General features: G+C 39.7%; 3 protein-coding genes across 5 annotated transcripts in view; 1 reads left to right on the top strand and 2 right to left on the bottom strand.

The window, feature by feature from the left end:
* The first annotated feature begins 959 nt into the window (after positions 1-959).
* Positions 960-3462, top strand: svbp (small vasohibin binding protein). Of its 2 annotated transcripts, none has more exons than XM_087800451.1 (3): positions 960-1054; positions 1170-1340; positions 3134-3462. In XM_087800451.1, the coding sequence occupies exons 2-3, from the start codon at positions 1227-1229 to the stop codon at positions 3218-3220; spliced, it is 201 nt and encodes a 66-aa protein (XP_087656577.1). In that variant the 5' UTR covers positions 960-1054; positions 1170-1226; the 3' UTR covers positions 3221-3462. The 2 variants fall into 2 exon arrangements, with proteins under 2 accessions (XP_087656577.1, XP_087656578.1); XM_087800452.1 differs by having other exon boundaries at positions 987-1039.
* Positions 3463-3575: 113 nt separating this feature from the next.
* On the bottom strand, positions 3576-6973 carry fbxo2 (F-box protein 2). 2 transcript variants are annotated; one of them, XM_087800453.1, is made up of 6 exons: positions 6913-6973; positions 4823-4876; positions 4446-4569; positions 4285-4377; positions 4087-4225; positions 3576-4009 (listed from the first exon to the last, which is right to left on the bottom strand). In XM_087800453.1, exons 2-6 carry the CDS (start codon positions 4857-4859, stop codon positions 3866-3868), a joined length of 537 nt encoding a protein of 178 aa, XP_087656579.1. In that variant the 5' UTR covers positions 4860-4876; positions 6913-6973; the 3' UTR covers positions 3576-3865. The 2 variants fall into 2 exon arrangements, with proteins under 2 accessions (XP_087656579.1, XP_087656580.1); XM_087800454.1 differs by lacking the exon at positions 6913-6973 and having other exon boundaries at positions 4823-5003.
* Positions 6974-7449: 476 nt separating this feature from the next.
* LOC148070165 (integrin alpha-5-like) overlaps positions 7450-27875 on the bottom strand; it is a 30121-nt gene continuing 9695 nt past the window's right edge. The window contains exons 7-30 of the mRNA XM_087801532.1: positions 27733-27858; positions 26318-26362; positions 26189-26232; positions 26062-26118; positions 24180-24232; positions 23715-23920; positions 22839-23030; positions 22664-22709; positions 22482-22595; positions 19856-19911; positions 19082-19239; positions 17573-17710; positions 15954-16021; positions 13349-13499; positions 13172-13264; positions 12253-12332; positions 11658-11738; positions 11456-11561; positions 10087-10245; positions 9933-10031; positions 8344-8457; positions 8147-8248; positions 7959-8081; positions 7450-7879 (exon numbers count right to left, since the gene is read on the bottom strand). Of these exons, the coding sequence (XP_087657658.1) occupies positions 7796-7879; positions 7959-8081; positions 8147-8248; positions 8344-8457; positions 9933-10031; positions 10087-10245; positions 11456-11561; positions 11658-11738; positions 12253-12332; positions 13172-13264; positions 13349-13499; positions 15954-16021; positions 17573-17710; positions 19082-19239; positions 19856-19911; positions 22482-22595; positions 22664-22709; positions 22839-23030; positions 23715-23920; positions 24180-24232; positions 26062-26118; positions 26189-26232; positions 26318-26362; positions 27733-27858 (2495 nt within the window). The 3' untranslated portion in view covers positions 7450-7795. The remainder of the gene's footprint in view (positions 7880-7958; positions 8082-8146; positions 8249-8343; positions 8458-9932; positions 10032-10086; positions 10246-11455; positions 11562-11657; positions 11739-12252; positions 12333-13171; positions 13265-13348; positions 13500-15953; positions 16022-17572; positions 17711-19081; positions 19240-19855; positions 19912-22481; positions 22596-22663; positions 22710-22838; positions 23031-23714; positions 23921-24179; positions 24233-26061; positions 26119-26188; positions 26233-26317; positions 26363-27732; positions 27859-27875) is intronic.

Here is a 27875-nt window from a genome sequence, read left to right on the forward strand (position 1 = left end):
TAATAATAATTTAATTAATTTAAGTGGTAAAATATATGCCTTTTATTATTATTATTATTTTCTTTATAATTTAAATTATAACCAACCACGCACTTTTTTCTTTTGTCTTGCTGCACACAACATAACAGTCAGAGTATATAATTCGTGCTCTAAGAGAAAGTTTGTTGGAGCAGGAAATAGTAGCGGCCAAAGTAAAAGTAGTCAACCACTTGATGGTAAAATATAAAGAAAAAAAACTCTTATTCTAGAACGATATCGTGTAGATAGAGGGGCGCCGACCTCTTGCTGACATGCTGTGTTTTAAAAATATATATTTTTTCAATTCGAAAAATAATAATAATCAATGTTTTTATTATAATTATTATTTACAGTGTCTTTTTATATTAGATTTTATATTTAGACTCAGATTGTATCATCTTGTTCTTTATCTTTATTTCTCTTTGTTCTTATTTTTATTTTTATGAATAATTGCTGTATTGCTGTGTTTAATTGGAAAAAACGATTTCCCAAAGGAGACCTCCTGAGGATCAATAAAGTTCTACCTAACCTAACCTAACCTAACATGTATTTGTGATGAGTAGGTAGAAAGTATTGTTGATGTCCTGGCGAAGAGGGAAGGTTGTTAATAGCTTGGTTTCATTAGTTTTATTGTATATGACTAAAATGTAATTTTATTTGAATCTGAATAAAGATAAGGATAATAAATATTATTATTCATTATCTGTCATGCTTATGATTTCTACAAACAATGAGTATTTTTTTTATTAGTTTAGAATATTTTCGCTCAATAGTAAAGGGAGATAAATATACTGGATAAGGAGCCTTACCTAGAATATGTGTCACTAGTCGCCACTGACACTAAATAAACGCTTTAAGAAGAAAACGTCATATCAATGCAGTACCCATGATATTCCACGAGATGGCAGTATTTGCTAACGTGACAAAAGAAGAGCCACCGGAAACGGATCTAGTCTCTGGGTTTGTTTGTGTCAGATCCACATCGAGACACTGGTTCTGGATCTGATATCTGTATTTAAAGGTACTTTAGTCGCAGGTAAATCATACTTTACTTTTGTCAAACTGCATCTAAACGCGATTATTATTATTATCTTAAAATGATACTTGTTTACTAAGACATTTTCACTCTTCGTTTCTGTTTGGTTCTTTAGCTACAGACCGACACAAGTGTTCCAAAGACCTTGGAGGGTCTGCCATTGTGGGTCTCCATGGAACCTGCCTGCAGGAAAGACAAACCCAAACTCAACTCTTCTCCCACACGAGGAGACCGAGCCAAGCAGAGATCCCCGCAGAGGAAGCTGAAGCAGCGGCAGAGAGCAGAGGTCAGAGGTCACCATCTTTTATACTCCATTTAAAGTTCAACAATAATTTTCCATGACCGTGTTAACGTTGGGAAAACAAATCATGAAAATGTCTTGTGACGGTTCCTAGATTATGGTCCATCGAAAATGTTTAGTATGTAATTTAGTCTTAAAACACAGTTGAAACAATACAAGTATTCTAATCTTCGACCAATAAATAACTGCTAATGAATATCTATTTAAAGATAAAATCAGACATTTATTAAACGTACATTTACAAAAGATATGCTAATAAATCCATTAGAATCTTTCAAATTATTCACAACAAACCTATACTTACAGTAAGTTAATTTAAAATTAAATGTTTAATAAGGTAATCAAAAAAAGAAAGAAAATGGACCTGTGATGTTTGCCTTGATTTACCTACATTGTGTTTATTAATCTATTGAATAGGTTTAAGTAACACCGTCATGGTCATTTAACAACTGGATATAAATACATGTCTTGGTGTTGATATTGACAAAACTATCACACTGTGATCTAAATCAATATATTCTCAAACATCTAAACTACACTATGACTTGATCAATGACTTGTTGAATTCAACATTCGTACTACTTACTTTTATTGGGGTTTTCATATTTAATATTCATGGATTATGGTGCTATTGGCTTAAGTTTAAATATAGATCAGATGAATTTGAGTCTAAAATCTAAACAAGACGTGTAATAGACGCCTGAGGCTCAGTGGGAATCTGAAATCTATTTAATTGCGTCATTTAAAGTCAATCTTTACAATATGTCTTTTTCAATTTTCTAGTCACTGCCAGTTTCTTAATGCATCACTAGTTACATCTAAGCTGGAGAAGTACTTACTTAGTCACCGTTCATCATCACAAGAAGAAGTGTCATGATGCACTTTGTGAAAAATAAGTAATTGGCTTCTTCTTTTTTTTAATCTTATTTTAAACCATTTATAAGACAAATCTCCCCGCCTCCACGTCTATAGTGTCCTTAACATATTATCATTGATGTCAAATGACTAAGATGGTTATTATGTGAGGATTACATTTTCAGTTTCTATAAAAGTCTACATTCAATTGTGACGATATTTTGGGGGATAGAAGTCGTTGTTATTGATTCACAGCAAGTCACTGCTAAATCATTGTTTTAATGATCAATTTATCTAAAATTCTACGTTTAAATGTTGTTATTTTGCATCTTGAACTTTAACTTAACTGAAAATATATACATTTTTTTTAAACGATCAACAGATGTTGCACAAAATAATGAACGATAACCAAATTAAATTTAAAAAATGATCAAATGTGCATTTTAAACGGCCATAATAATATAAGAATTAAAAGGCAGATGCATCTGATTCATTGCTTTTACTTTGAAAGCTGGAAGTTTATTGATTTAATTGTATTCTTATTGGTATTTATTCACAAATTCCTATTACTGTTTGGGAAATTACAGCAAAGTTAAGCAAGAAATTTACAGATTTAAACTGGTTCATGACTGGACAAACCCGAAGTAGAACCGCATTATGTTGCTTCAGGTCGGTTGATATTTAGTGGTGCCTTCTGTCATTTGGTGAATTTAGGCAAAATTAACCAAAGTTTATTCTACTGGAACTATAAGTGTGTGGATAGGTCTGAAGCTTCTCTTGGACCACTTGAATTCATCAAGTTAATGCAAATTTACCGAGCGTCCTCCATCCATATTAGGAGTCCATGTAGCGAGCTGGTGTTTATCATTGAAAAGACGACTTCTCCTTCATGAAACATGTTCTTCTACTCCTGGTCCGTGAAGATCTACGCTCTGAACAAGGTCATGACGGAGTTGGAGCAGCAGCAGTTCGAAGCCTTCTGTGCCCAGATGCAGTCGACGGGACAATGACCCGAACAGAGGCGTGTCTTCGTGTCCAAGCTCACCGGGTTATCTCGTCAAAAGGGGGCGATGTGATGGACTCCACATGTCGGCGGCGCTTGAAAAAAAACTGAAACGTGTATTTATTGGATTCTTGTCTATTCAAGTGATTCTGTAAAAGGTGAATATTCCCTTTATTTTTGTACCAAACTCAGTGTTTAAAGCTTCTGTTTTCAAGCTGATGAAGCCAATAAAGAATGTGTTATCGTGAACGTTTGTCTCGTTCAAGACTTTGAGGTGAGGCTCAGAAGAAACATTCAAACGCCTGAATGGAAGGATTCCAAGAATAGTTTATGTATTTTCATCTACACTTCTGCTGCTTATTCACACTTTTTCCCCCCAACTGGTGCCGAGAACATAACAAGAACCTTCTTACAACTCTGCCATGTCGCTGAATAAGGGGAACATCTCAAAATGGAAAATAATTTTCCAGGAATGTGCAGCTAAGGAGAGCAACTGACAAACATCGAATTATAGTTAGTAAAGTCGTCATTACAGTACAAACGTGTTAGGAAGCAGCAGTTGATGTTTGCAGGGAGCCGTTGTTGGACCCGAGTTTCAGGGTCGTAATAGCAGCGAACGATTCCTACAGCATCGTTTCGTCACCGTCGTGTATCACTGAGCCGCGGTCTCGACGGTGACCGAGCTCCCCGTGACCCTCACGCCGAACCAGCCCTCCCAGAACCGGGTGTCCTGCCCCCCGTGCTCAAAGGAGACGAAGCGCACACCGGGACCATAGTTTGAGAAGGTGTGCTGCACCTGCAGGACAGAGAGAAGGTCACGAATCTGACCTCAGGGGTCTCTTTTGTTTCGTTTTTTTTTTGTCTGATCTCTACCTGCTTCCACGAGCAGTCGTCGGTATCCGGGTCGAGGGTCACCGGCTCGAGCTTCATCTCGTCCAAGACCTCCTGACCCTCGTCCAGGAGACACACGGAGATCTGGTAGGTGCAGCCGCAGTCCTTCCTCCCACAGTACCTGCAGGAAGGGAAGCCGTCAAGTCTCCGGAGCGTCTTCGCCCAGAGCGTCCGTCTCACCAGTCGTCGACCGAGATGGTCGGCTGCTCGTCCAGCACGTCGGCGGCGTAGCCCTCCTCCACCAGGTCGATCACCTGCCTCTTCAGACACAGCCTGCGGGACCCCCAGAGTGAGCCGTGCACCACATGATACCAAAAGCACAACAAGTCAGGGTTTCTCACTGGAAGGAGGTGGCGAAGTATTTGGTCACGTCGCCGTCAAAGTCGTGGCCACAGTCTCCGGGCATGTCCTCCACCTTCCACTCACTGCCGCCGTTCTCCGTCAACTCCCAGAATTCCAAGTTGTCTGTGTGTAGAAAAATGATCATTATTATTATTATTACGACTCTATCGTGTTCTTTTAAAAGATCATATATTTACCAGCATCATAGCATCATGTTTGTTATGGTAGCCATACTTTAGGATAAGTTAGCATTTTAAAGGCAATTTAATTTTGGATTTTAATGATTTATTTATTTTTACATGTCGTACTTGCTTTCTCACGTTGATCCGTGTTGACCTCTACTACTCTGTTAAGGTCAGGAGAGATGACCTCTTACCTTCTCCATTAGGGTTCTTCAGCAGGTTCCTGGTCATAGTTCAACTTGGGGAGGCTTGAAGAATCACACAGAAGTTAGACAAACGATAACTTCTACTAAAGTCATGCACAATATTGTAAGGATTTAAGCTCAACATGAACTTTACATGCATGTGAACGTCAACGCTATCTTCAGATGAAGCCTAAAGGTCATCCTAGAATATCTGCCAAGAAGATGGATTAGATCAACAGTTCATCAGCTATTGATCTGTGATCATGATTATATCAAAATCACTCCTGAGTCTGAGTGACAAACCCCCGAGTATGTATATGTCAATCTACTGTATATATAGAATTGTAGAAATCATTGAAATATAATAATGCCAATAGAATTATAATAAAACATACATTAAAAACACACATAGATGAATAAATACTGGTGCACACTACCATATATATCTTAATATATCAAAATCATTAAAAAATAAGTTATAATAGAATAATACTAAAACATAAATATAAAAACACACAAAGATGAATAAAAACTGGTGCGCACACTTCCATATATAAATATCTCTAAAAATCATTCAAAAATATTATTGATAATAGAATAATAATAAAACATAAATATAAAAACACACGATGAATAAATACTGATGCACACACTACCATATATATATCTAAATATCTCTAAAAATTATTTAAAAAAAAGTTATAATAGAATAATAATAAAACATAAATATAAAAACACACAAAGATGAATAAAAACTGGTGCGCATATTTCTATATATATTCTAGATATACCTGTATATATATATATATATATATATATATATATACAGGTATATCTAAAACTCATTCAAAAATATAAGTGATAATATAATAATAATAAAACAAATATAAAAACACAAAGATGAATAATTAGTGGGGACACTATCATAGATATATCTAAATATATCTTAAAATCATTAAAAAGTAATAGTTATAATAGAATAATAATAAAAGATAAATTATAAAAACACACAAAGATGAATAAATACTGGTGCTAACACTACCATGTATATATGTAAAAATCATTCAAAAGTTATGATGGTAATCGAATAATGAACATATATTACACAAAAAAAACAAAAAAACATTTACTCTTATTTAATTATTTTACAATTATTCTATTATCATTACTTATTATTATGTGCACTCTATAACTCAATCGTGGACGACACTCGGATTATTATGACGGAAGAAGTGGTTTTACTTCATGTGTCAGTTGAGGAAATTCCAGCTCCCGCGGACGACCATGTGCAGTATAACACTGCCATTATGAAGCACATCATCACCGTGTGGTCCTCTGCTGCAACTACTACAGACCAGAACAGACTGCAGCGGATTTTTCGTTCTGCAGTAACTGTACGTCATCAGGACATCCATGAGTGCAGGATCATATGACCCCCCCCTCCCCCTCACCCTGGACACCCTCCTGTTTTAACTGCAGATCGTTGTCCTGAGCAGGAATATTATGAATTACGTTTATTTAGTTTTAGTTTTATTGATAATGTTTTCATTATTAAAGTATAATTGTATGTTGCCACCACACACAAAAAACCCTTGTGTTGTGTTTACATCACTGGAAATAAAAGTTTTCTGATTCTGATCAAAGGTAAAGGAACTTTCACAAGATGTAAACTAATCAAATGTTCATGATGGACACTTGAATTAAACACTAAAATGAATAAAGCTATTACAAATGAGAGTGCTTGGATGATTTGTCATTCAAACACTTTCTAAATGTCCCAGATTTTCTCCAAAAAAAAGTTAACATGCATGACTGAAACTAATGTGGGACCCGTTCCAGGGATTTCGGACAATGAGAGCTAATGCCTCGTTTGCTGACTCAGCAACAATCGAGGACACAAGCAATGCATGCACCCCAGGAAGCAGAGAGTCCACAGGGATCAGATCATCAGTCGTCAGCATCATCTCATCAGAGCCGGTCCACCAGGTAAGTGGTCCAAAGAAGCTGGTTTTAAACCAGTAGAACTGGTCGTTGCTCAGCTCCACACTGGTGCAGGTGACGCAGCAATAATGAAAGAAGGATCCAGAAGAGTTACTCACAGCAGAGTGCAGGTCCGTCTCGGTGTCCTGGACAACAGTGAAGTGCTGTGTGGACGTTCCTGCTCGCCGGCTGCGACCGGTCGAGGGAGGAGGAGCGGTGGGCGGAGCTACAGACATCAAGCCAGGAACTCAAAATAGCTGCACTCATAAGTAATACATAGTAACGTGTGTCATGTTCAGAGACTCACACTGGACTTTATAAACCCATATACACACACACACACACACACACACACACACACACACACACATACACACACACACACACACACACACACACACACACACACACACACACACACACACACACACACACACACACACACACACACACACACACACACACACACACACACACACACACACACACACACAGCAGAGTGAAAGAACAAGAGATACACAAATGCTGACTCACAAGTCAATACAAACGCACACAGAAACGTGTGTCGCACTTATAATAAATGACTAGTCAATGACTGTCGGTGCAGCATGGAACTCATAAGTGGGTTTGAGTAAATAACATTTTATTCTCGGCCGCAGCACCCGGGGCTCAGAACACCTCAACGACAATAACACAATAACACAGAAGAAAACCTCCCAATGTGGGAGAAGGATGACGCCGGGATCAGAGTTTCGGAACGACGTCATCGCTCGCAGTCATAAATTACACTTTTTGTGTCCACAGAAAGTTTTTTTTGGTCCGGGTGAGAACCCGCAAACGTCTGGTATAAATAAGAGTTGCTGCTCGGCCCGGCGTCAGAAGAGGGCAGCACCAGAATTCCAGTGATCCACTCGGAAAATAAAAACAAAGGTTCCGCCATAAAGTCCAGGAGCAGCGAAAGGGGGACTCCAGTTTAAAAAAAAAAAAAAAAAGGGGTTCTGGCTACGCTTCAGACGACGCCTGCGGTTTAAGCTCAGCCTTCTCCATGGTGGTGCCGTAGGGGTCCGAACGTTCGAAGAAACCCATCTGGAGGAGATGATGCAGAGAGGCTGAGAAGTGTCGTCTCCACGGCGACAAACAAGATCAAAGTTTCATCACGGGTTACCTTATACAGCAGATATATGAGCAGGGCCAGCAACAGCAGCCCGGTCAGAACCGCCAGGATGATGATCCAAACCGGAATGGGGAACATGCTGTCCGGTTTACTCCACATCACCGTGGTCACCACCTGATCAGAGGTCACGGGGGGTCAACAGGTGCCACTTCAGTTCCAGTTGAAAAAACCGACTCTACCTTCTTAGAGCCTGATGGTTTGGATTTGGGGAGAACTTCATACGGCATCGTTTCCACTTTGAAGTGAACAGAACACTCGAGATGTTGCTGCTTGTTGAGGCGCTGCAAAAAAAAATAAAAGTTAAATTAACTGTGCTGCATATTCTCACCGACAGAGGGCAGCAAAAGCGTGTCCTAGTAGGAAAGAGATTGTTCACCTCCATGAAGGTTTCAGCCCAGATCCTGGAGTAAACTCTCAGGATGACGTTGGCTCCTCTCTCCAGCATCCCGACACTACACCTCAGTGTAAAGCATTCGACAGATGCGCAGGTCTGTTGCAACACAACGAGACTTGTTAAGGTGAGACACATAAAAGTAGCTTTTTTTTTTAAATGGTATCATTAACTTCAACAAGTCAACTGTATATTTGTGCGTTTATTGCCATGGTTGGCCAGTTATGTATAGCTTGTGTTGTGTAGTAGAGTGTAGACGTGTACATGGTTTTACAGTATGTTTTGCTTCATTCTGTTGTGCAATAGCAAATGAGCCAGTAAGAATTTCTATGTTATGTTTTTGTTTTTTTTAAAGCACATCAAGTGTTTTTTATGGTTTAAAGTTGTTGTTTTTTTGTGTGTTTATCTACACATATCAACAGCAAATTAAAACATATACAGTTTATTATGAGATGGGCATTAAAAATGCACAATTTGAAGTGCGAGATATTTCATTTACATTCCAAGACAAAGGGATTTGGTAAATAAAGCCCTTCAGTGTTTGAGGCAGATTGTAAAACACTCGAGCAGCTGTTCCCAGAGAAATTCAATTCTGCTCACTAAACAGCTGGAGACATTGACCAGAGCTCATTATGTCTGCACTCATTTCCTCCGCTGAAAGAGATCGCATCTTATTGTGTTTAAATGTCAGGGCCAGGAAGCAGAGGTCCAAACAGGATTCTCTTCAAACTGGAGAAGTGTGTAACAATCTCCGACTCCATCGTCTACATCTTCCACTCATCCCTCCCTTAACAACTGACACTGTGCACTTTGAACCAGATCAACAACAGACCTACCTCCTACCTGCAGATCCTGACTGCTATTTAATTACTATACTATTAATTAATTACTATATAAATACTGTCCATCATGGATGATGACAGTCATCCTCTCAACACTGTCATCAGTGAGCAGAGAAGCAGAATGATGCTCCTTCCCAGGTGCAAAACAAATAGACTCAGGGACTCATTCATTCCTCGGGCTATTAAATTGTTTAATTCTGAGTTCAGGAGCAGGAGTGGAGTAAAAGTATCATAATGTTCTGTTCTATGTTAGTCTTTGTATCCTTTGTCTTTGTTATTTTTCTTTGATCTTTGTTCTTTATCTTTATCTTTAGACTTAGATTGTATCATCTTGTTCTTTCTCTTTATTTCTCTTTGTTCTTGTTCTTATTTATTTTTTATGAAAAATTGCTGTATTTGCTGTGGCTATTGGAAAAAAAACAATTTCCCGAAGGAGACCTGCTGAGGGATCAATAAAGTTCTACCTAACCTAACCTAACCTAACCTAATAACTATTCGTAATTGTCACTTAATTGTCCCACACACCCATTTGTGTACGTTTGTAGTGTGTGCATTATTTATTTTGCTTGTAATTGTTTATGTCTTAAAGTGTATGTACGCGTGAACTGGACGAATGAAGCTCCTGAGGGATCAATAAAGTTCTATCTATCTATCTACATCAATCAATCGACTTACTCGGCTCCAGCCAATGAATCAACATTTTCCATTTGTTTCTGCATCTTTTTTCCTCACCAGATTTCCCAGTTCAGACATCGTATACGCCTCCCTCTTATGAGCCCGATGCGAGAAGTCAGACACGAGTTCTGCCGTTGCTTCCGCTGGCTTCTGTAGCTGTAAACAAGATGTCACTGTCAAGCCCCAACGACGTCATCGACAATAGACTCACCTGCAGTTTCAGTGCATTGAACGTGTGTTTGGAGGAGCAGCTGAGCGGCCCCTCAGTTTCCAGCCTGACGGGGTAAAGCAGCTCCAGACCATGAACCCTCAGAGGACACCTCACTTCTAGCAGGGACTGGCTGACGACACTGGGTCCATTATTTACTAACTGTGACACACAAGACAAGATAATGAGCTATTGCTGACATTAAGTCATATTATACAAAAAAAACACCTTCAAATAGACCTGCAGCAGAAACGCATTGTTTTAAAAGTCTTGTCTCTACATATTGTATCGAATAAAAAGTGCCAGGAAAAGTAACACAGCCAGAAAAGGTAACATCAGAAAATGTGCTAATAGAAAAAAATGTACATTAAGCCACGCCCTCTCTGGATACAGTGCGGTTTCGAAGCTAACTATTGGTGTCCTGTACATGTGTGCGACAGAAAATCACGAGGGCAAAAGACTTGTCACTGCATTCTCTGGAGGTAAAAACGGTTTATTTTTACTAAATTGTCTCACTGGAGTGTTAATAGTGTCGCAACACGTTCTGGAGCTTATAAACCATGTGTTTGTATCTTCTCGTTTGGACTATTGTAACAGTTTATATTTCATGTCTAAACAAGAAGGTTATTATTATTATTATCTGTCTCGTCTGCAGTTAATACAAAACTCTGCAGCAAGAATTCTGACCTGCTAGATATAGTAGAAGAACTCACATTTCCCGGGTTCTTAAAACTCTTCACTGGCTTCCAGTTTCTTTCAGGATCAACTTTAAAATTCTGGTTCTTACTTTCAGATCTATTCATGGTCAGACCTTCCATCAGTGATCTGATCTAGACTTACACCCCAGCTCGGGCTCTGAGGTCTGTGGATCAGAATCTACTGATGGTTCCTGAGTTCAGGACCAGAGGAGAGAAATCCTTCCAGACTGTTGCTCCTAAGCTTTGGAACGATCTCTGTGTTTGATGATCTACTGACTCCTTCAAGAAACATCTTAAGATATTCTTATTTGGGTCTCCTGTGTTTGTCTAATGTGTCTTGATCTTTTAAAGTATATATTTTAACTGTGTATTGTTTTTGTAGCGCTTTGTGACCCTGGTCTAGAAGGGGCTTTACAAATAAATATTAGTTATTACTTAATCAAAACAAATAACCCCCTTTTCAGCTGTTACTGTCCTTCCAAAACGATGAAGTGAGAACTAGTATTGAAATTACAAACTCCAAGTAACCAATTCTGAAGAGAAAATTTAACATTTCAAAGGTCGTAAAGCTGCTGAACTAGGCGTCCAACCAAATGTATAACTCAATAACTTCAAAACTTTTCAACCACACTTAAAACAATGTTTTAGGGTGTATAGAAACTGGTCTATGGTACCTCATAAACGTGGTGAAGCTCAGGGCCAATGTCCAGCTCGTTCCTCAGACTCTGACTCGCACCCCATTTGGGAGAAGGAAAGAAGACTTTATCAGGCCGAGAAACACTGAAACGGAAAAAAGGTTAATCAGCTGAGAACACACTTCAGGTGGAAATCAGGTGGAGATAAAAAAATATATATATATGGATGACAACAACTTACCCCTGCAGGATGACATCAGCCATGGCTGCCACCTCCAGCTCGAATGAAACCACCTCACTCTCCGAGTTGTTTGCATTTTTACTGTCAATGGAAAGTGAGGATTTGTTAATGAGCCGGTCTCCTCAAAGAACGTATGGAAAATAGTCATCAGTGTAACTAATAAATGTCTAAATTCAATGAACTTTTATCACTACAATGTTATTAAATTGAATATACAAATCTTTCACAATCTGTCTCTGACTGAGTTTATGTCATTCTCCGTTTTCCTTCACTATGTGTATGTCTTTCATTCTTTCTATGTCTACCATGAAATTATTTATGTCTGCATTTGTGTTTCTGTTTTTTTTTATTCACATTTTTCTGTGTGTTTCTTTGTATTACTGTACATACTAAAGTCTTTCTGTGGAAGCATCAATTAAGATGTCTGTGGATAGTCTTGTGCATAAATGTGTGTGTCTATCCTGGTGTCTTTATATCAAGGTGTGAGTCCGTATTAAATACAGTAACAAATTAGAAATTGTTCTTAAAGTCAATCACCTGCCATATTTGTTTAATATCATAACGTCTGGTATCATAAAATGTTCAAAGGTCTTACCTTTTTATTTGAAGCTGGAACTGAACGGACTTGTAGGTATCTTGAAGTCGGGGGACAGTAAACCGGAGGCCGCCCCACAACTGAAAAATCAAATGAAAAACCACATGTTTCTCATTGTTCTGATTCGTTCGGCTTTGTCACCCATTTTGTGTTTTGTCTGATAATGAAATCCAGCTGGAACGGAATCTGAAATCAGCACCGACCGACTTAAGCATTGTGGGTCTTTTCCAGGGTTCCAGGGATCAGATTGTTCGTTCATCTATGTCGATAAAATGGACCTCCATGTTCTTGTCGACTCTCACTCTATGGACCTCTGATGGTTTTAATCTTTGAGTTGCTTTTAATACTCATAAACTGTTTAGTTCCAGTTTGGATTGGGGTTTGTGACATTGGTTTGTGTTATTGGTTAAATTATTAATAATAACCAGACGCAGACATTTATTTGATCTATAATTAGTATATATTTGACATTACGGTGAAAAAAAGAATTTCTGGTTGTTATTGTGTAGGTTAACATTTCTTAAATGGAGTTCCTTGATGGATCAACTGACTCCTTTAAGAAACACCTTAAGACGTTTCTATTTGTTCAGGCTTTTCCTTGAATTTCTCGAACTCCTGTGTTGTTCTCAGTATTATCTTGATCTTTAAAGTATGTACTTTTTTGAGTATTGTTTTGATTGTCTAAGCGCTTTGTGACCCTGGTCTCGAAAAGCGCTATATAAATAAATATTACTTACTTACTTACTTACTTACTTACTTACTTACTTACTTAAAAGCCTGAACTCGACTTCTCTAATAGAAAACAGGAAATCCTGGAACTTTATGTCAACATGTAACTTTTGTTTTGTCACAATTAATCTACTTGATCATAGTTCACACAGATGGCCAAAAAAATCATAAGGACTGTGTTGGTTCTTACGCTGGTTCCAGACTTCATGGGGTTTCCCAGATCACATGTGAGATAGCGGGTCTGGTTCTTTGCTTCGTAGCTGCAGGTGAGCTGGGTCAGACTCTGGAAGAGGCAGAAAAACAATAAGATTGTAAACTTGATGTGTATATTGATGACGAACATTTATTTCACGAACATGTCACTCACCCCATTTTTACGGGCAACTCCACTGTAGTCGGCATCGGGCGGGAGAACCACATGGAGCTCCGCCTCATAAGCTCCTCCCTCTCCCTCGTTCCGTGCATTGAAGGTCAGACTGAGTGAGTTTTCGTCCCCCAGGTAAACTTCTGTTCTGTGACTGAGAGACAAATGTGATCAGTTGCACGGCTTTGTTGGAAATAACTAGAGTCCTGGAAAATCATGCATCTGCTATGTATTGGTTCAGGTCCAACTTATTTTACACTTATGTAACACTTGCTTTTGAAATCCTGTTTAATTGGCATTATTAGCATTCCTGCTGAAGCTACAGCCCCCGAGAACTAAACACATTCTCACACAAAAGATAGATTGCAAAAAGAGAAAACATGTTTACCACATTTTACCACATGTGGTTGAAGGGTTAGTGAGTCCCATTGGTCCCTGGAGCTATGTTGTTGCATGCTTCAAGGCCCTGGTAGTGTCACCCAGAGCAAACAGGGTGGGGTATGAACCAGACAAAGAATAGCTCACACCCCTTATGAAGAAAAATATTAATGGAGTTCAGCTTCCCTTGCCCGGACGCAGGTCACCCCTTGGATCCAGACCTGTGGTTGGCGCTTGATGGTGCCCATGCCCCATAGGTGTAGCACCAAAAGGAAATTAATGTCGAACCTCCTACCCATGGGCTCACCACCTGGCATAGGGGCTAAAGGGGTTTAGTGCGACATGAGCCGGGCAGCAGAAGATAGCTTTACTGTGAGAGGTTCTAGCTAGATATGGCACCCTTGGACACTTTTTCACCCAGGAGTTACCGTCTACCCTTTTTGGATGCCTTGGAAAATGTCCCTACAGTTGGCAACGACAGTGAGACCTGGGGTAGATGATAGGAAAGAATAGTCCACCTGATCGGATCCCGAATGATGCTTTATTATTGGACTACTGTGCTCAGACCGTCCATAATGATCACCATGTTAACCATAAGGGTGTCCACATGTGCACTTGGCACCAGGACACCCTAGGTCGTAGTTCGAGGATCGACTTGTAGTCGTGTTGTCGGACTAACAGCCACATGTCTTTGTCACTCTGGCGAAGAAAGTAGCAGAGCTGTCAACCGTTCAGTACCTGGTGGTGGGTTGGCTTTGATGGTAAGGTAGGCTAACCTGTTGCCCGCTGGGAGCGATTGGCAGAATCTCCTGTGGGCCATGTTCTATGCCTCAATTATCGAGGCAGCTGATTGAAGCTTTGGCCGTAAGGTGGCCGGTTCCTGTCGTGGCGGTAATCCCAGAACCCGTTGGTTGACCCTGGTGGTGAAGGATACCGCCAAGGTGAAGAAATTGGCCTATAGGGCCTTTTTGGCCAGCAAAACATATCCCGGCGACTTGTGAGTGAATCACAATGTGATAATGTCAAGGGAAAAAATTCCTTTTAGACGGCAGAAACCTCAAGCAGGACCAGGATCAGTGTTGATAACTTCCTGCTGCGACCGGCTGAGAGGGTGTATGGGAATTGACTTATTTCCGGTGAGGGTTGATCAGGGGTGCCCTTTGAAACCACATCTATTCTTAACTTTCATGGCCTCATCAGACTGTCACCTTAAGGACTCACTAGAAAGGTTGGCGACCGAGTGTGAACCCACAGCAAAGAAAATCAGTGTCTCTAAGTATTGGGGCAGCATCAGCCTTTGCAACGGTCCGTGGTGGTAAAGAGAGAGCTAAAAGCTCAGACAAAGCTCTCTGTATACCGTTGATCTACATCCCTACTGTCCCCTATGGTCAAGAACAGTGTGTGGTGACCAAAAGAACAAGATTGCGGGTACAAGCGGACAAGATAAGTTTCCTCTGTAGGGAGGCTGGGCTCTCCCTTAGAGATAATGTGAGAAGCAAGGTCATCCGGTAGAGGCTCAGAGTATAACCGCTGCTCCTTGGTGTTGAAAGGAGTCACTTGAGGTGGCTTGGGCGTCTGATCAGGATACTTGTGATATACTGGGATGTCTACCTGGTGAGGTGTTCAGAGCATGTCCCACCAGTAGGAGACCATGTGGTAGACCTAGGACACGCTGGAGAGAATATGTCTCTTAGTTGGTCTGGAAACCCCTTGGGGTCCCTTGGGAAGATCTAGACAACAAAGCTTAGGCGAGGAAATTCTAGGCATCCCAGCTGAAGCCGCCTCCCCACGACCCAAATGAAAGATGAGACGAGACGAGACAAGACGATGGCAATGACATGAAAAAGTCAATGCCTTTTTCGATAACACCCTTTTCTTGGGACAGTTATGCTTGAGAATAGATCATTTCTTGCCTTGAAAGACCTGAACATAAACAAAAAGAAAAATTGAATCCAGAACACGGAAGTCCAGAATGTCATTGTTTGGTAACTCTTGCAAGATGTAACGTTTCTGTGTTTTTAAAATAACTCAAGCCAAGAACAAATTTGTGTGTGTGTGCTTTCAACCTAAGAGAAATCACATGACCACATAATGAAGAACACCCCTTAAAACACTTGAACTTGAATAAGTGAAATGGTGGTGGGGACTCTGGTATGTTCGTGTTATTTCAGCCCAAGGGCTTGTTGTGTTTGTTGAATCAGTTAATGGGACATACATGTGATTGACTTACCCATAAACATCCAGCTTCAGGTCAGGGACACAGATGTTGTCTTCACCACAATCCAGCTGAATCTGGGCCTGGGGTGGCAGACCGGAGATAAACGGCCGGGGAAAGAAAGAATGCATCAGCACGGTTGAAAATAAATAAGAGAAATAGTCAAAGAAAAGGAAGCGGGTTTAGCCAGAGGTGTGAATACAGCTTTTCGATGATGGGTGACGAGAAGATTTAGACCATAGACCCCTCCATATATTGGCAACATCAAAGACCATAAAGAGAAGATAAAACATGCTTCGAATTTGGACAGATGTGAGAGTAGAAAGCGAAAGTTTGGGAGTGATGAAAGGATGATGAATCTTTGGTATGCATCAAAAATACAACGAACACAGATATATTAAGCAACCAAAGAATTTCACTTTCTAATCATTTTTTTTTTTAGGGTTTTATGTTTTCCATTAAGGCTCAAGGCTCTTCTCATCTTCTATTCCTCTATAGGGAGCACTATATTGTTGCATACCATGATTTCTCTGACATGTGGGAGACATTTAAGTCAAAAAAAGAATGCTTAGGGGGGAAAGACTCAGCCTGGCAACAGTTAAGGATGTCTCAAAGGAGACTCTCCTTTCAAGCCCCTGGTTTCAAAGATCCAAACTCGTCTTCTTCATCCACGTCTACACTTTCTTTCTCTTTCATCTTCCAGACTACTTGACACACGCGCCGGGGTTTTCTTGCACCAAACCCGACGCCATGAAGTGGAGGACAGTTAAAGGTGGTTGATTTTGAAGGAATTCTAATGTCATTTCATGCCTAACTGGGATAAGTCAGAAAGGTGCACGAAGTAAGTTCAGTTTGCTCACTTGGTTGCACCTTTTTTTTAAGTTTTGAGGATCAAGATTTCGCCGATTTAATCAATTCCCCGACAAAAAGGTTTAGGGTCTATTATATCTGATCTAAAATGTCAGAAAGAAAGACTCAAACGCTCACATACACATGCTATACCTTGTCCCATTTACTTAAACCTGTGCACAGTTTCCAGCCTTCTCCCGGGAGAAAGCTTGTAATATACATAAAAGAACCACAACCAGATGGTCAGAGTGGAGCAGAGCGCCGCCCCGAACAGGCTGTCAGTGCTTCCTCTGTGTTTTTGCAAAGCCATGACTCTCGGTCTGACACACACTCGTGTAAGGAGGGAAAAAGCCAAGGAGATCAAAGTGCAGTGATCAGCGAAACTTCAACCCCTAAAACATGCTGTCTCAGCACTATTAAGTATAAACTCTTTTTGACCCTTGCCATTTCAAAACAAAGACACACACTGTTCAACTTTTTGACGAAGACGATGTTGCGACATCAAAGTCTATGCATCAACGTGTGGTTACGGCCTGAAAGAGACCCGTGGCAGCTCGGAAGGTGTGGTGATGCAATATAGGCATGACATCATGTGTGTACTGTCAACCAATAATTATCACTGTTTACAACAGAAAGTCTGAGTGAGGCCAAAAACGTGTGTACTCACAGCAAACAATTTCATCATTTCTGTCTTAAAGGTGTTTTGTTTTTTAATAGTAGTTTCTTTGAAATAACATTTAGTCTCGTTGTCAGTCAAAGATTGTCCTGCTTGACATGTCAAATACCTTCTGCTCTATCAACTGCTGCGTCTGATAGTTCAGGATCGGTCTGAGTCCATGTTGGTCCGCCTCGGCCTGAGGATCCAGACTGAAGTGAAGGCTGATGTAAATAGGAGAGAGTTTATCCCGAAACTCTTCTTCTCCCTGCAAACGACAGAGAACTAATTGTTAAAGTCTTGAAATTAATTTCATTATCAGAGACACTTAAAGAACAACAATAACCTGAATTAATGAACAGCAACAAAATGCATAGAGAACGTAACGGTACGATCGTTTCTCCACCGTCAAGTCTACGATGTTGAACGACAGGTGAAGCACTTTGAGTCAAAGTGTGTTTATCACGTCAGGGTGAAGCACTCGGGATGATTATGTCTTCACTGACACTACATGTGTGTCGGAGCCGCTACGAGACGTCTTTGATCTGCTCGACCCTGACTGACGAGAAGATTGGTCTTTCTTCGCCGCGTGTATTTTAAAAAACAAAAACTTCAAACAAACTCCTCGGACGAGGAAATGACTTCAACCCCTTTTAACTACATTCACCTGGAACTCCAGGTGCTGAAATCTGGTTGTCAGCAAATCACAACCAGATTTTTGAATCGCTGTAAAAGATTCGAGTGAGCAGAACATATAAGTGAATACGTCTCGTTTAGTGCTAATATAACTGAAATAAGTGAATTCCTATCATGTCTCTGGTTACTTCATGACTTCATGGTTACCAGAATGGAACAGTTGGAATTGTTTGAGTGTTCAAGAAACAACTTAAGACATTTTTATTCGTGCAGGCTTTTCCTTGATTTTCTGAGACTCTCTGTGTTATCTTGACCTTTTAAGTATATATTTTATCAAGTATTGTTTTGATTGTTTAAGCGCTTTGTGACCCTGGTCTGGAAAAGCGCTCTATAAACATTACTTACTTACTTAATTGGGTATATTTTTAGCCTAAGAGGTGTTTCATTCGTTTATATTTACCCTTTTAGCTACACATCAATTCTGCTTATTTTAGTGTTACAAAAGACGTTAACATCCCCCCTTTACCAGTTTGGAATTTGCTTCTTAAGCTAAGTTAATATCCCTTTCTTTTGAAGCGAAACCAATTATTTTTGCAGACAGCGCACGCACAATTCAAATAGTGGATTGGATTCCAAACGGGACCAGAAAGCTGAGGTCCACAATCCAGTCGATGATTGAACAATTTGAAAAATTCTGTGCAGATATTTATACTAGTCATTAAGAAAGATATACAGACTGAACTCTGGATCAGACCTTGTGGTTCCAGTACTAGAACTAGCAGCACTTAAACATCAACTCAATGTTTAGACTTGCATTGTCATTTTCTTCTCACATGGTAGCACATGTTCCCCTTTGATCTAAGATGTTAAGCTCTAACATTTTATACCAATATTCCTATCATCACATGTTTTACTGCAATAGACCCAGAGTACTACAGCACGCAACTTTGGTTTATTTTATTTTTTTAAGAAGTGAACGTATGGATATTGTTCAATGACTGACCAGCAGGTAGATCTTTGCATCTTGACATGAGAGTTCCCCGTTCGTGAGGTGAATGGTCTTCAACAGGCTGGGCTGTCTGCTGTCCAGAAACAGAGTCCTGCGGATTGATTGGTTCTGGTTCTGTTTTATGCTGTCCAGCTGAACTTCTACCACAAACCCTGCAAATAAATACCATGGTTATTACGGCTTTAAAGGAAAAGGGGTTATTCGATATGATACATATCCTACATGTCCCCAATGTTTTTACTACACTACTGTGTGACCTAAAGAGCTAACATCAGTTTGTTACACACTTCTAAATAACTTCATATATAATGTATTACTTTGGATGATACATTATACTGTATATTTCTCTAATACAACGATCACATTACAAATTCTTCAATAATTACCAAAGGTGCAACAAGAAAGAAAATTAAAAATCAAACATAATGAGCTTCCTGGTGTGCACCACGTTGGTGACCCCTACTGAAGTGTGTGTGTGTGTGTGTGTGTGTGTGTGTGTGTGTGTGTGTGTGTGTGTGTGTGTGTGTGTGTGTGTGTGTGTGTGTGTGTGTGTGGAAACATCTGCCCACACACTCTTGAGTGTTTTCATGATTGTTCTTTTATCCTGATCTTAACTGCCGAATTGACCAACGTGAGTTCCAGCATACCTGTGGCCACACAAAGAAAGCAAAGTAATGGGGACCATCTGTGTGTGTGTGTGTGTTTGTGTGTGTGTGTGTGAGTGTGTGTGCGCGTGTGTGTGTGTTCATGCATGTGATTGTGTCTCACCTAGAGGCGAGGGTAGGTGCTTCCCATGAGCTTGCAGGCAGAAACTGATGCTGACACTGAAGACAAGAATATACAGAAATCTACTTATTGTTGTGTTTACATTGATGATGTTTATCATTTAAAGAAAAGACCCTTGTTTACACGTCTTCATCCTGTTGGTATGTTTAATGCCTATAATGATCATATTAAGTTACATTATCAGGCATCAAAACCAGTAACTCACACTCAAAACATTCGGTCTTAGGTCGATTTTTTTTCTTGAAATGAAAAAAAAATGAATACAAATAGTTGCTTCAATTATTAAAAGTTGCCTTGTTAAAAAAAAGTTTGTTCACCCAAAATGTACCCGTAATTTATATATTCATTCATTTATTGACTCTCAATTCATTCTCAATTAAGCTCTGTATGTTTTTGGACTGTGGGAGGAAACCGGAGTAAACCCACGCAATTGGTAGATACACGCAATTTCACGTGATTGCTTTTTAAAAGGCTAAAGTTAGGATGTTAAAGATATGGATCTTTCATCTATAAGAGTTGCAAATATTTTTACATGATACCAAAAATAACTCCAAAAAAACGCATGTGCGATTGTTACTCCAACATACCCACTGTCACCAACTATGTTGTTCTTTGTTTAATTGCTTGCTTTTAATATTAGGTCTTATGAAAAATCGCTTAATGTTTTTCCGTCTCAAATTCTCTCCATCTTTTGGAGCATGTTAATCTTTGATGTGTGTTAAAATGGAGTCTCAATCATCCACAGACAGCTCTATTTTAATTTCATTCTCCCGTCTCTCCTTAACATAAAGCGAGTCACTTCCATTCCGTTTCTGGAAACATTGGTAACATTTGAAACAACAACTTTGGAAGGAGACTGTTTATATGCAATCTTCTTTAAGTGTTTTCATCTTGACTCTAGGTTTTGCACCAGTCCAAATAATGTACAAGTATAAGGTTCATTTTCAGCGATTCTATTCTTGAGCTGAACCCGAGAATCAACGTTAACCACCTTGACATATCCCTATTTATTTTCTTATTTACTGCTTGTTAGGTTACTTTAGACATTTTGTTATCTGTATCCTATAACCACAGTTTGTTTTTCACTTCCCTTTGTTTATTCCCTCTGGAATTCTTTCTTTCAGTTTTTCTTTCTGGAAGTGTATTCGTGGCTCTTTTGGCTGCATTGCACTGCATTTGTTCTGCGAGCGCCTCCGTCCATCCAGGCAGACGGAGAGAACTTTGGTTACCTCGGTTCTCCACGGTTCCAACTCGAGTTCCCGCCCCCGATACTCGCCAGGTCTTAATTTCCCTCGTCATGTTGTCGAGTTTACGTTTATGTCTTGATCCATATGAACAAACTCCTGTCGTAAGCACTCGTTGTGAAGCTAGAGGTACAATTGTTAGTTCCTTTATCACGGCAATGATGTCTTCTAACGGCGACCATGCGTTAGCTTCTTCAGACGAGCTTTTAGCCTGATTAGTGTTTATTCTCGTGAGCCCTGGGCATTTTTACCTTTTTCCTTTGGTAATATTAAAGTCCTGACACTAACTCGCTTCACGATACTGTTTTTGTCTAATATTACAAGTTTGTTAGGGCGAAAGGTGCAGAATGTTGGAGAGCGATCTCACATCTAGCTACTCCATCATGGCGGTGCACAGTTTAGAAAGAAGGCCAAGCAGCCTTAAATATAGACTTCTTGAATTATTTTCGGAACAAAACATTCCACCAAAGCTCTCTACTTCAAAACTAGTTTAACTATTTTTTAAAACAGAAACACATCGAAGGGTGTGATTAAATGCAGATCCCAGTGCACCCTCGGCTAAATCGGCTTTATGTGTTCAAGTTTAGTTGAATGTGCACCAAAAATTTCTTTCAGAAGATTTTATTCCAGAGCTGCGCACAGCAGTGGTCATTATGATTTGGCCAATGTGCATCAAACTTCTTGTTTGTAACTTCTCCAACTTCCATGCCTATAGGAAGATGGGAACTAATACAAACCTGTCCATATAGTGATATAATCCTCTCTATATAGTCCAGGGTTATATAGATTATTTATACCTTTGATCATATAGTTAAGATGGAACTGATTTCTCAAATTAGAAACACATGCAATTGGACAAAAACGACACAAATTCACAATAATCCATATAAAATTCAACAAAAAAAAACAATGTGACTAAAAGATTCCACTGCTGTCGGCCGAGTCTCCACAAGAATTGACCTGTGGTGTAAACGCAATGATAACGTTTTCCTGGTTTTCTGTTCAGGTTATTTGTCCCTTGCACTTTTAAAAACGAAAAAGGAACATAGTGGTTTCAGATTTTTTATATGTATTTATAAATTATTGTTGAAGGTGTGGGCATGTGTGAGTGTTAAACTGGCTTCAGACCTGGAGTTCTCCCAACATTTGTTTAATTTTTTGTCATTTTCAATCTAGACTTCTGGGTTTTTTTCCGCATAAATGGAAAAAGCAGTAATACGTATAAGTCTGGCCAAAAAAAAAAAATCAACACATAACCAACATCAGAATGAGGTCAAAGTCACATTCGACCGGCCATAAAAAAACTGATTTGGTCTCAGTGTTAAAATATCAAACTTGAAGATCAAAACAGAAGGCTTTCCTACCAGGAAACTGAGGTGGTTTCGCTTCCATCTATACGCTCACAGAGTTTCTCTTCCTGGTTGAACATGGTGGGCTGCACAGTCAGTGAGGCAGTGACACTTACGATGGGTCGAGCTCTGGATGAAAAAACCCATGAATGGCGAGGCTCATGTTGCAGAGAGTTTCTGAACGACTCAGAACGCACCTGTACAGCACCGACTTGTCCGCTCCAAAAGCACCAACAATAAGATCTTTTTAAGAGATTGAAAAAAAAAAAAAGAAAGATTTAGTTGTACAATTAACATTAGATTACAGGAAAATATACTTTGACTATGAAGGAAAAGATAATAAGTTCAATCTCAAAAGTTAACTTTTCAAACCTGGGTAGCCATTTTGGTCCACATCCTTGTTTCCTCTGAGAGAGTAACCGAAATTGGAGGGAAAAGAGCCGTAAGCCCATTGGCCAGACAGAGTCTGTGTGGGTGTTTCCTTCAGTCCTCCAGTATGACCATTGTATATAAGAACCTCTCCCTGCTGGTCACTTCCTCCATAGGGACAACCAATGGCCATGTCTGGTGACGAACACAAATAGTCGAACACATGTTGTAACACAGGAGACGATCCAGCGTCTTACATAAATCTCTTTTAGAAAAAAGAAGATGAAGTTGTCAGTCAGCTGTTCAAGTAAACTATTATTTTTAGGGAGCAGCACAGAACAGAGATCGCTCTGGTAATAGTTAGCAATGACATCTGAATGGCCTCTGATAAGGGCGTTGTTTCAAGCGCTTCAGTGCTGCATTTCACATCGTTGACCACAAGATTATTCTACAGAGACTAGAAAACAAAAAATAAAAAATCGAACTGCTTTAAAGAGGTTTAAATGATATATTGGAAGTAAAGTTTTTAAGTGTGTCCTTATGGAAAAAGACAAGTAAGCACATCTAAATCTATATTCAACATGTTTGCCTATAACTTGATTGAAATGAACGGATTACAATGTAAATAATCCCTTAGATGACATGAGGGTAAGTATAAAATTATTGAATTTTGGGTGACCAACCGGTTATTTGAAATTAAATATCCAAAAAAAACGAATAGCTTGTGACCATATAAAAACTAAAAGAGGATGTAAACAGCATATTGACCAGTCGAGGGAATTTTTCAGTAATCACTTCAAAAACACTGGTAATAACAGGTAATTAAACAACAATCAGTCGAACACACGTTGTAACACAGGAGACGATCCAGCGTCTTACCATTGAATCCATCCTGGTCCACGTCACCTAAGTGAGCCAGTGAAGTCCCGAACCGACTGTAGGGCTGAAGGCCGAGGAGGTGGAGACTCGGCTCCAGCTGCATGGGTGCGACCTGCATGTAGACGTACACCTTGCCCAGCTCCTCTAAACGGCCGTTCGGCCCTCGGATCATGAAAAGCGGCGCCGCCACCACGAGGTCATCGAGTCTGTTTGGGGAAAAAATACGACGAGATCACATCACTTTTCACATGAATTCACTTTTATTTTGATGGGCTCTGAGTGTGCTGGGAGCCGCCGGTGGGAGCGAATGAAAAGGAAAAAACGCTGAGGTAGGATTTCAGCCAGACTGGAAGTGAAGAAAGATTCCCAAAAGTTGACCTTGCGTGACTCTTTGTCAATTCTCTCATTCACTCAATCGGCGTTCCCCATTTTCATTCTCTGTGGCCTCCATCACTCTCCACTCACCCGTCATTGTTGATGTCAGTAGCTGCCACTGCGTATCCGAAGTAGGAGCCCATCTGGAACGCATTAGGAAATAGAGTCGGTGAGCCTGTAATCACACGCTGTTTCTTTTCTTTCAGCGCCTCGTGCTCTCAAATTCAAACTCTATCATACCTACATGAATGTGTATTTATCACTTAAAATGCTCTCTGCCTTTTTCCTAGACTCGCCAAGTCATGATAAGGTATAGGTCGTAAAAAAGTGAGGTTCATTAAATCCTGAAAGGTTTTAAATGCACATTAAAGGTTGAATTATGTTTCATGAGAATGTGATTCTGTTGTTTGAAACAAGGAGTTGACTGTAGCGCTCTGAAGAACCAGCTGGACACTGGAATTCTACTCCGGTGCTTACGTTTGAAACTGGACTAAACAAACATAAATCTAACTACGGGTGGGGTCAGAGTTCACGGCAGCATGGATGTCTGAGGGGCGCTGTTCTGGTTTTTATTCACACTGAGAGAAACCTGATCACCACTTCCTGTGGCGCTCGGGAGCCAAAAGAAACGCTCACGGTCAACAAGCATCAACAGCAAACATTCAACAAAGACATGAGTGGCTGCTGACGCCCGGTGAAAATAGCAACCAAACTTTTTCAATCATCACTATCCTCTTTAGTAACTCAGTATCACAGCAAACTGCTCTAATCACACATTATCTATCCTCAAAACACACTTTTTCACAGAAAATAGACAGCAATCTTCTTTCTTACTGTCAGTCCTCGACAATTGTTATCTATCATTTCCTCCTCCAAATCCACAACATGGCTTTTAGATTCTGTTCCCAAGAGGCTGCTTAGAGAAGTGTTCGTCTTACTTAGCACATCCGTACTATTGAGTAGTGAATACCATCAGGTTATGTGCCTCAGACTTTTAAAGTTGCAGTAAATAAATCTCTTTTAGAAAAAAGAAGATGAATTTGTCAGTCAGCTGTTCAAGTAAACTATTGTTTCTAGGGAGCAGCACAGAAAAGAGATCGCTCTGGTAATAGTTAGCAATGACATCTGAATGGCCTCTGATAAGGGCGTTGTTTCAAGCGCTTCAGTGCTGCATTTCACATCGTTGACCACAAGATTATTCTACAGAGACTAGAAAACAAAAAATAAAAAATCAAACTGCTTTAAAGAGGTTTAAATGATCTATTGGAAGAAAAGTTTTTAAGTTAGTCCTTATGGAAAAATACATGTAAGCACATCTAAATTGGTATATTCAACATGTTTGCCTATAACTTGATTGAAATGAACGGATTACAATGTAAATAATCCCTTAGATGACATGATGGTGAGTAGAAAATGATTGAATTTTGGGTGACCAACCGGTTATTTGAAATTAAATATCCCAACAAAAAAAATGGGCTTGTGACCATATAAAAACTTAAAATGGTAGGATGTACACAGCATATTGACCAGTCAAGTGAAGAATTCAGTAATCTCTTCAAAAACACTGGTAATAACAGGTAATTAAATAATAATTCAGTGTAACAACAAAAAAAATAGTATATTCAAATGAGTGCAAAACAAAGTGAATTATCCAAACTCTTCACAAACAAATTCCGAACTAATAACGAATCATACAATGCAGATTCACTAACGAAACGATATATAAAATACAACCTCATTTGATATGTCAATCAAACTCTAACCCTTTCCTCTGAGCGATGAGAGTTGTGAGGAAAGGTTATGATGCTCACAATAAAACGAGGAACATCTCACCTGGACCGTATTTAAAGCAAAGCTACTTTAGAAAATCAAGCAGGTTTCTCGTGTGCTGAAGAAACACTCAGACTCTAATAAATGCATTTTATTTCTGTTTAACAGCAAACTATACAAGTCACAGTTGAAGGGCACCTACCTGCTCGCCTGTCAAGTTCAGCAGGGACTTGAAGTCACTTCCATTTAATATGGACACCTAATGAGTAGAGGCTGTCAGTCACGATTCATCATCACACCATAATCATGCTTGACATGGGACTCCTTACTAAACCATACAGCATCAGCCCTTTTGGAACTCCTGTGATGAAGTCTATAAAGAGACGGACACTCAACTCACTCCACTGAGTCTTAAACGTAGGGCTATTAACCCAGTCATATGTAAACATGAGCCTTACCTTCTTCATCGTCGCCGCTGAACTCACCGCCAGCCACGGAATAGCCTGCAGGAGGGAAACATGGAGAGAGAAGTGTTGGCTCTAGACACGGTTCATCTCACACACAGATTGTTTTTCTTATTGTGACAGGACAGTCAAAGTGCAGGGATGTGACAAATGCAGGTAATTATCCCTACATAAGTGTCATATGAGATGATAAATATATACAAGATCTTATCAGATCCTACCAAACAAAACACTGTAGCTACCTCTGTAGAACAGGGAACGTATCAAAGATGAAAAGTGAGTGTGAATTTGACATTCAACTGGAGGCAAAGTAATGTAAAATAAAGACTTGAGTCATAGGAGGAGTTATATCCCAGTCAAGTATATGACCTGCTGACGAGAACGTCGCATTACTGAGGAAACCTTTTGGAAATATATCCAACAACTGTTAATATTTTACCCAATTATAGGACTATATTATTTTTTCATTTGATTAGTTTCATTTTTTAAAATCAACATTCATGATGTAGAAAGATGTGTAATCTATCATTAAAAATTAACAATAAATGGGACATATATCTTTTTTTTAAATATTTTTCAAAGGCATCTGTGTATTGTTTACATTACGAAGCACAATATTAATAAAAAAAATAAATTTCCAATAGTGTAATTTAAACAAAAACCTACAAAAGCCCCTTTACTTAACTCTGGGTTGGTGCAGCTTTTTATTCAAACCAGTCAAGCACATGAGTTAACTAATCAGGTGTCAGCTGAAACAAGCAACACAGTCTTCAGACACCTGGGGCGTGTCCCAAACAGCGCACCTTTGCACTTACACTTAATATATTGAGCACACAAGTGCGTCCCAATGAGCAGTGTCCAAAAATGTAGTGCGCAATGAGCACTCAATTGGTGTAAATGGCCAATGGCCAGAAACCTTTGAGCAGATACCGGCATAAATGTCTGGAGACAACACTAATCTTACCACAAAACAATACAAGAACAATAATAATACAATAAAACACAACTTCATAACTTGTTTCAATTGGCGAAAATCACTGTCAAGTGTCGGCGATAGGTTTCCAACGGCTGGTTGCAAACAGTGTTAAGAAGTAGTAGAAGAAGAAGCTGTCGAGTCATTTCTGGTAAGTGTGTATCAGCAGTGTTTGATTTGAGACAGAACTACACTGTCGAAGATTTGCGCACTGGCCTAGTGCATGCACTGTCTTAAAGTGTACTGTAAAAAGTGCACTTTGAAAAGTGCATGGTTTGTGACACAGCACTGGTTGGTTGCTCTATGTACTTGACTGGTTGGCTCAAAAACCTGCACCATCTCTGCACTTTGAGGACAAACATCTGATGAAAAGAAGTGAAGGTAACAAAAGCTGACATAAGGCTTCGAGCTTAGCATGTTTTTATACGTGTATTACCAAGATAGCTGTCATCGTAGCTCCCCTGCACCTGCTGAGTCTGGACCTGTCCAGCCACAGACAGCAGAAAGTAGGACGGGTAGTAGGCCTTCACAATCTCCTCTGTGGTTGCTGAGATCAGCTGTCCTGGACATAACAGCAGA

This window comes from Callionymus lyra, chromosome 10 (genome assembly GCF_982586985.1).
Source record: "Callionymus lyra chromosome 10, fCalLyr1.hap1.1, whole genome shotgun sequence".
In the NCBI taxonomy this organism is placed as follows: domain Eukaryota; kingdom Metazoa; phylum Chordata; class Actinopteri; order Syngnathiformes; family Callionymidae; genus Callionymus; species Callionymus lyra.

Coding starts and splice junctions, on each gene's coding strand:
- fbxo2 (XM_087800453.1), bottom strand. CDS start 4,859: ATGACCAGGAACCTGCTGAAGAACCCTAATGGAGAAG. Junction 4,226..4,284: donor ACCATCTCGGTCGACGACTG/GTGAGACGGACG, acceptor CCCTTCCTGCAG/GTACTGTGGGAGGAAGGACT. Junction 4,010..4,086: donor ACGACTGCTCGTGGAAGCAG/GTAGAGATCAGA, acceptor TCTGTCCTGCAG/GTGCAGCACACCTTCTCAAA.
- svbp (XM_087800451.1), top strand. CDS start 1,227: ATGGAACCTGCCTGCAGGAAAGACAAACCCAAACTCAACTCTTCTCCC. Junction 1,341..3,133: donor AGCAGCGGCAGAGAGCAGAG/GTCAGAGGTCAC, acceptor TGGTCCGTGAAG/ATCTACGCTCTGAACAAGGT.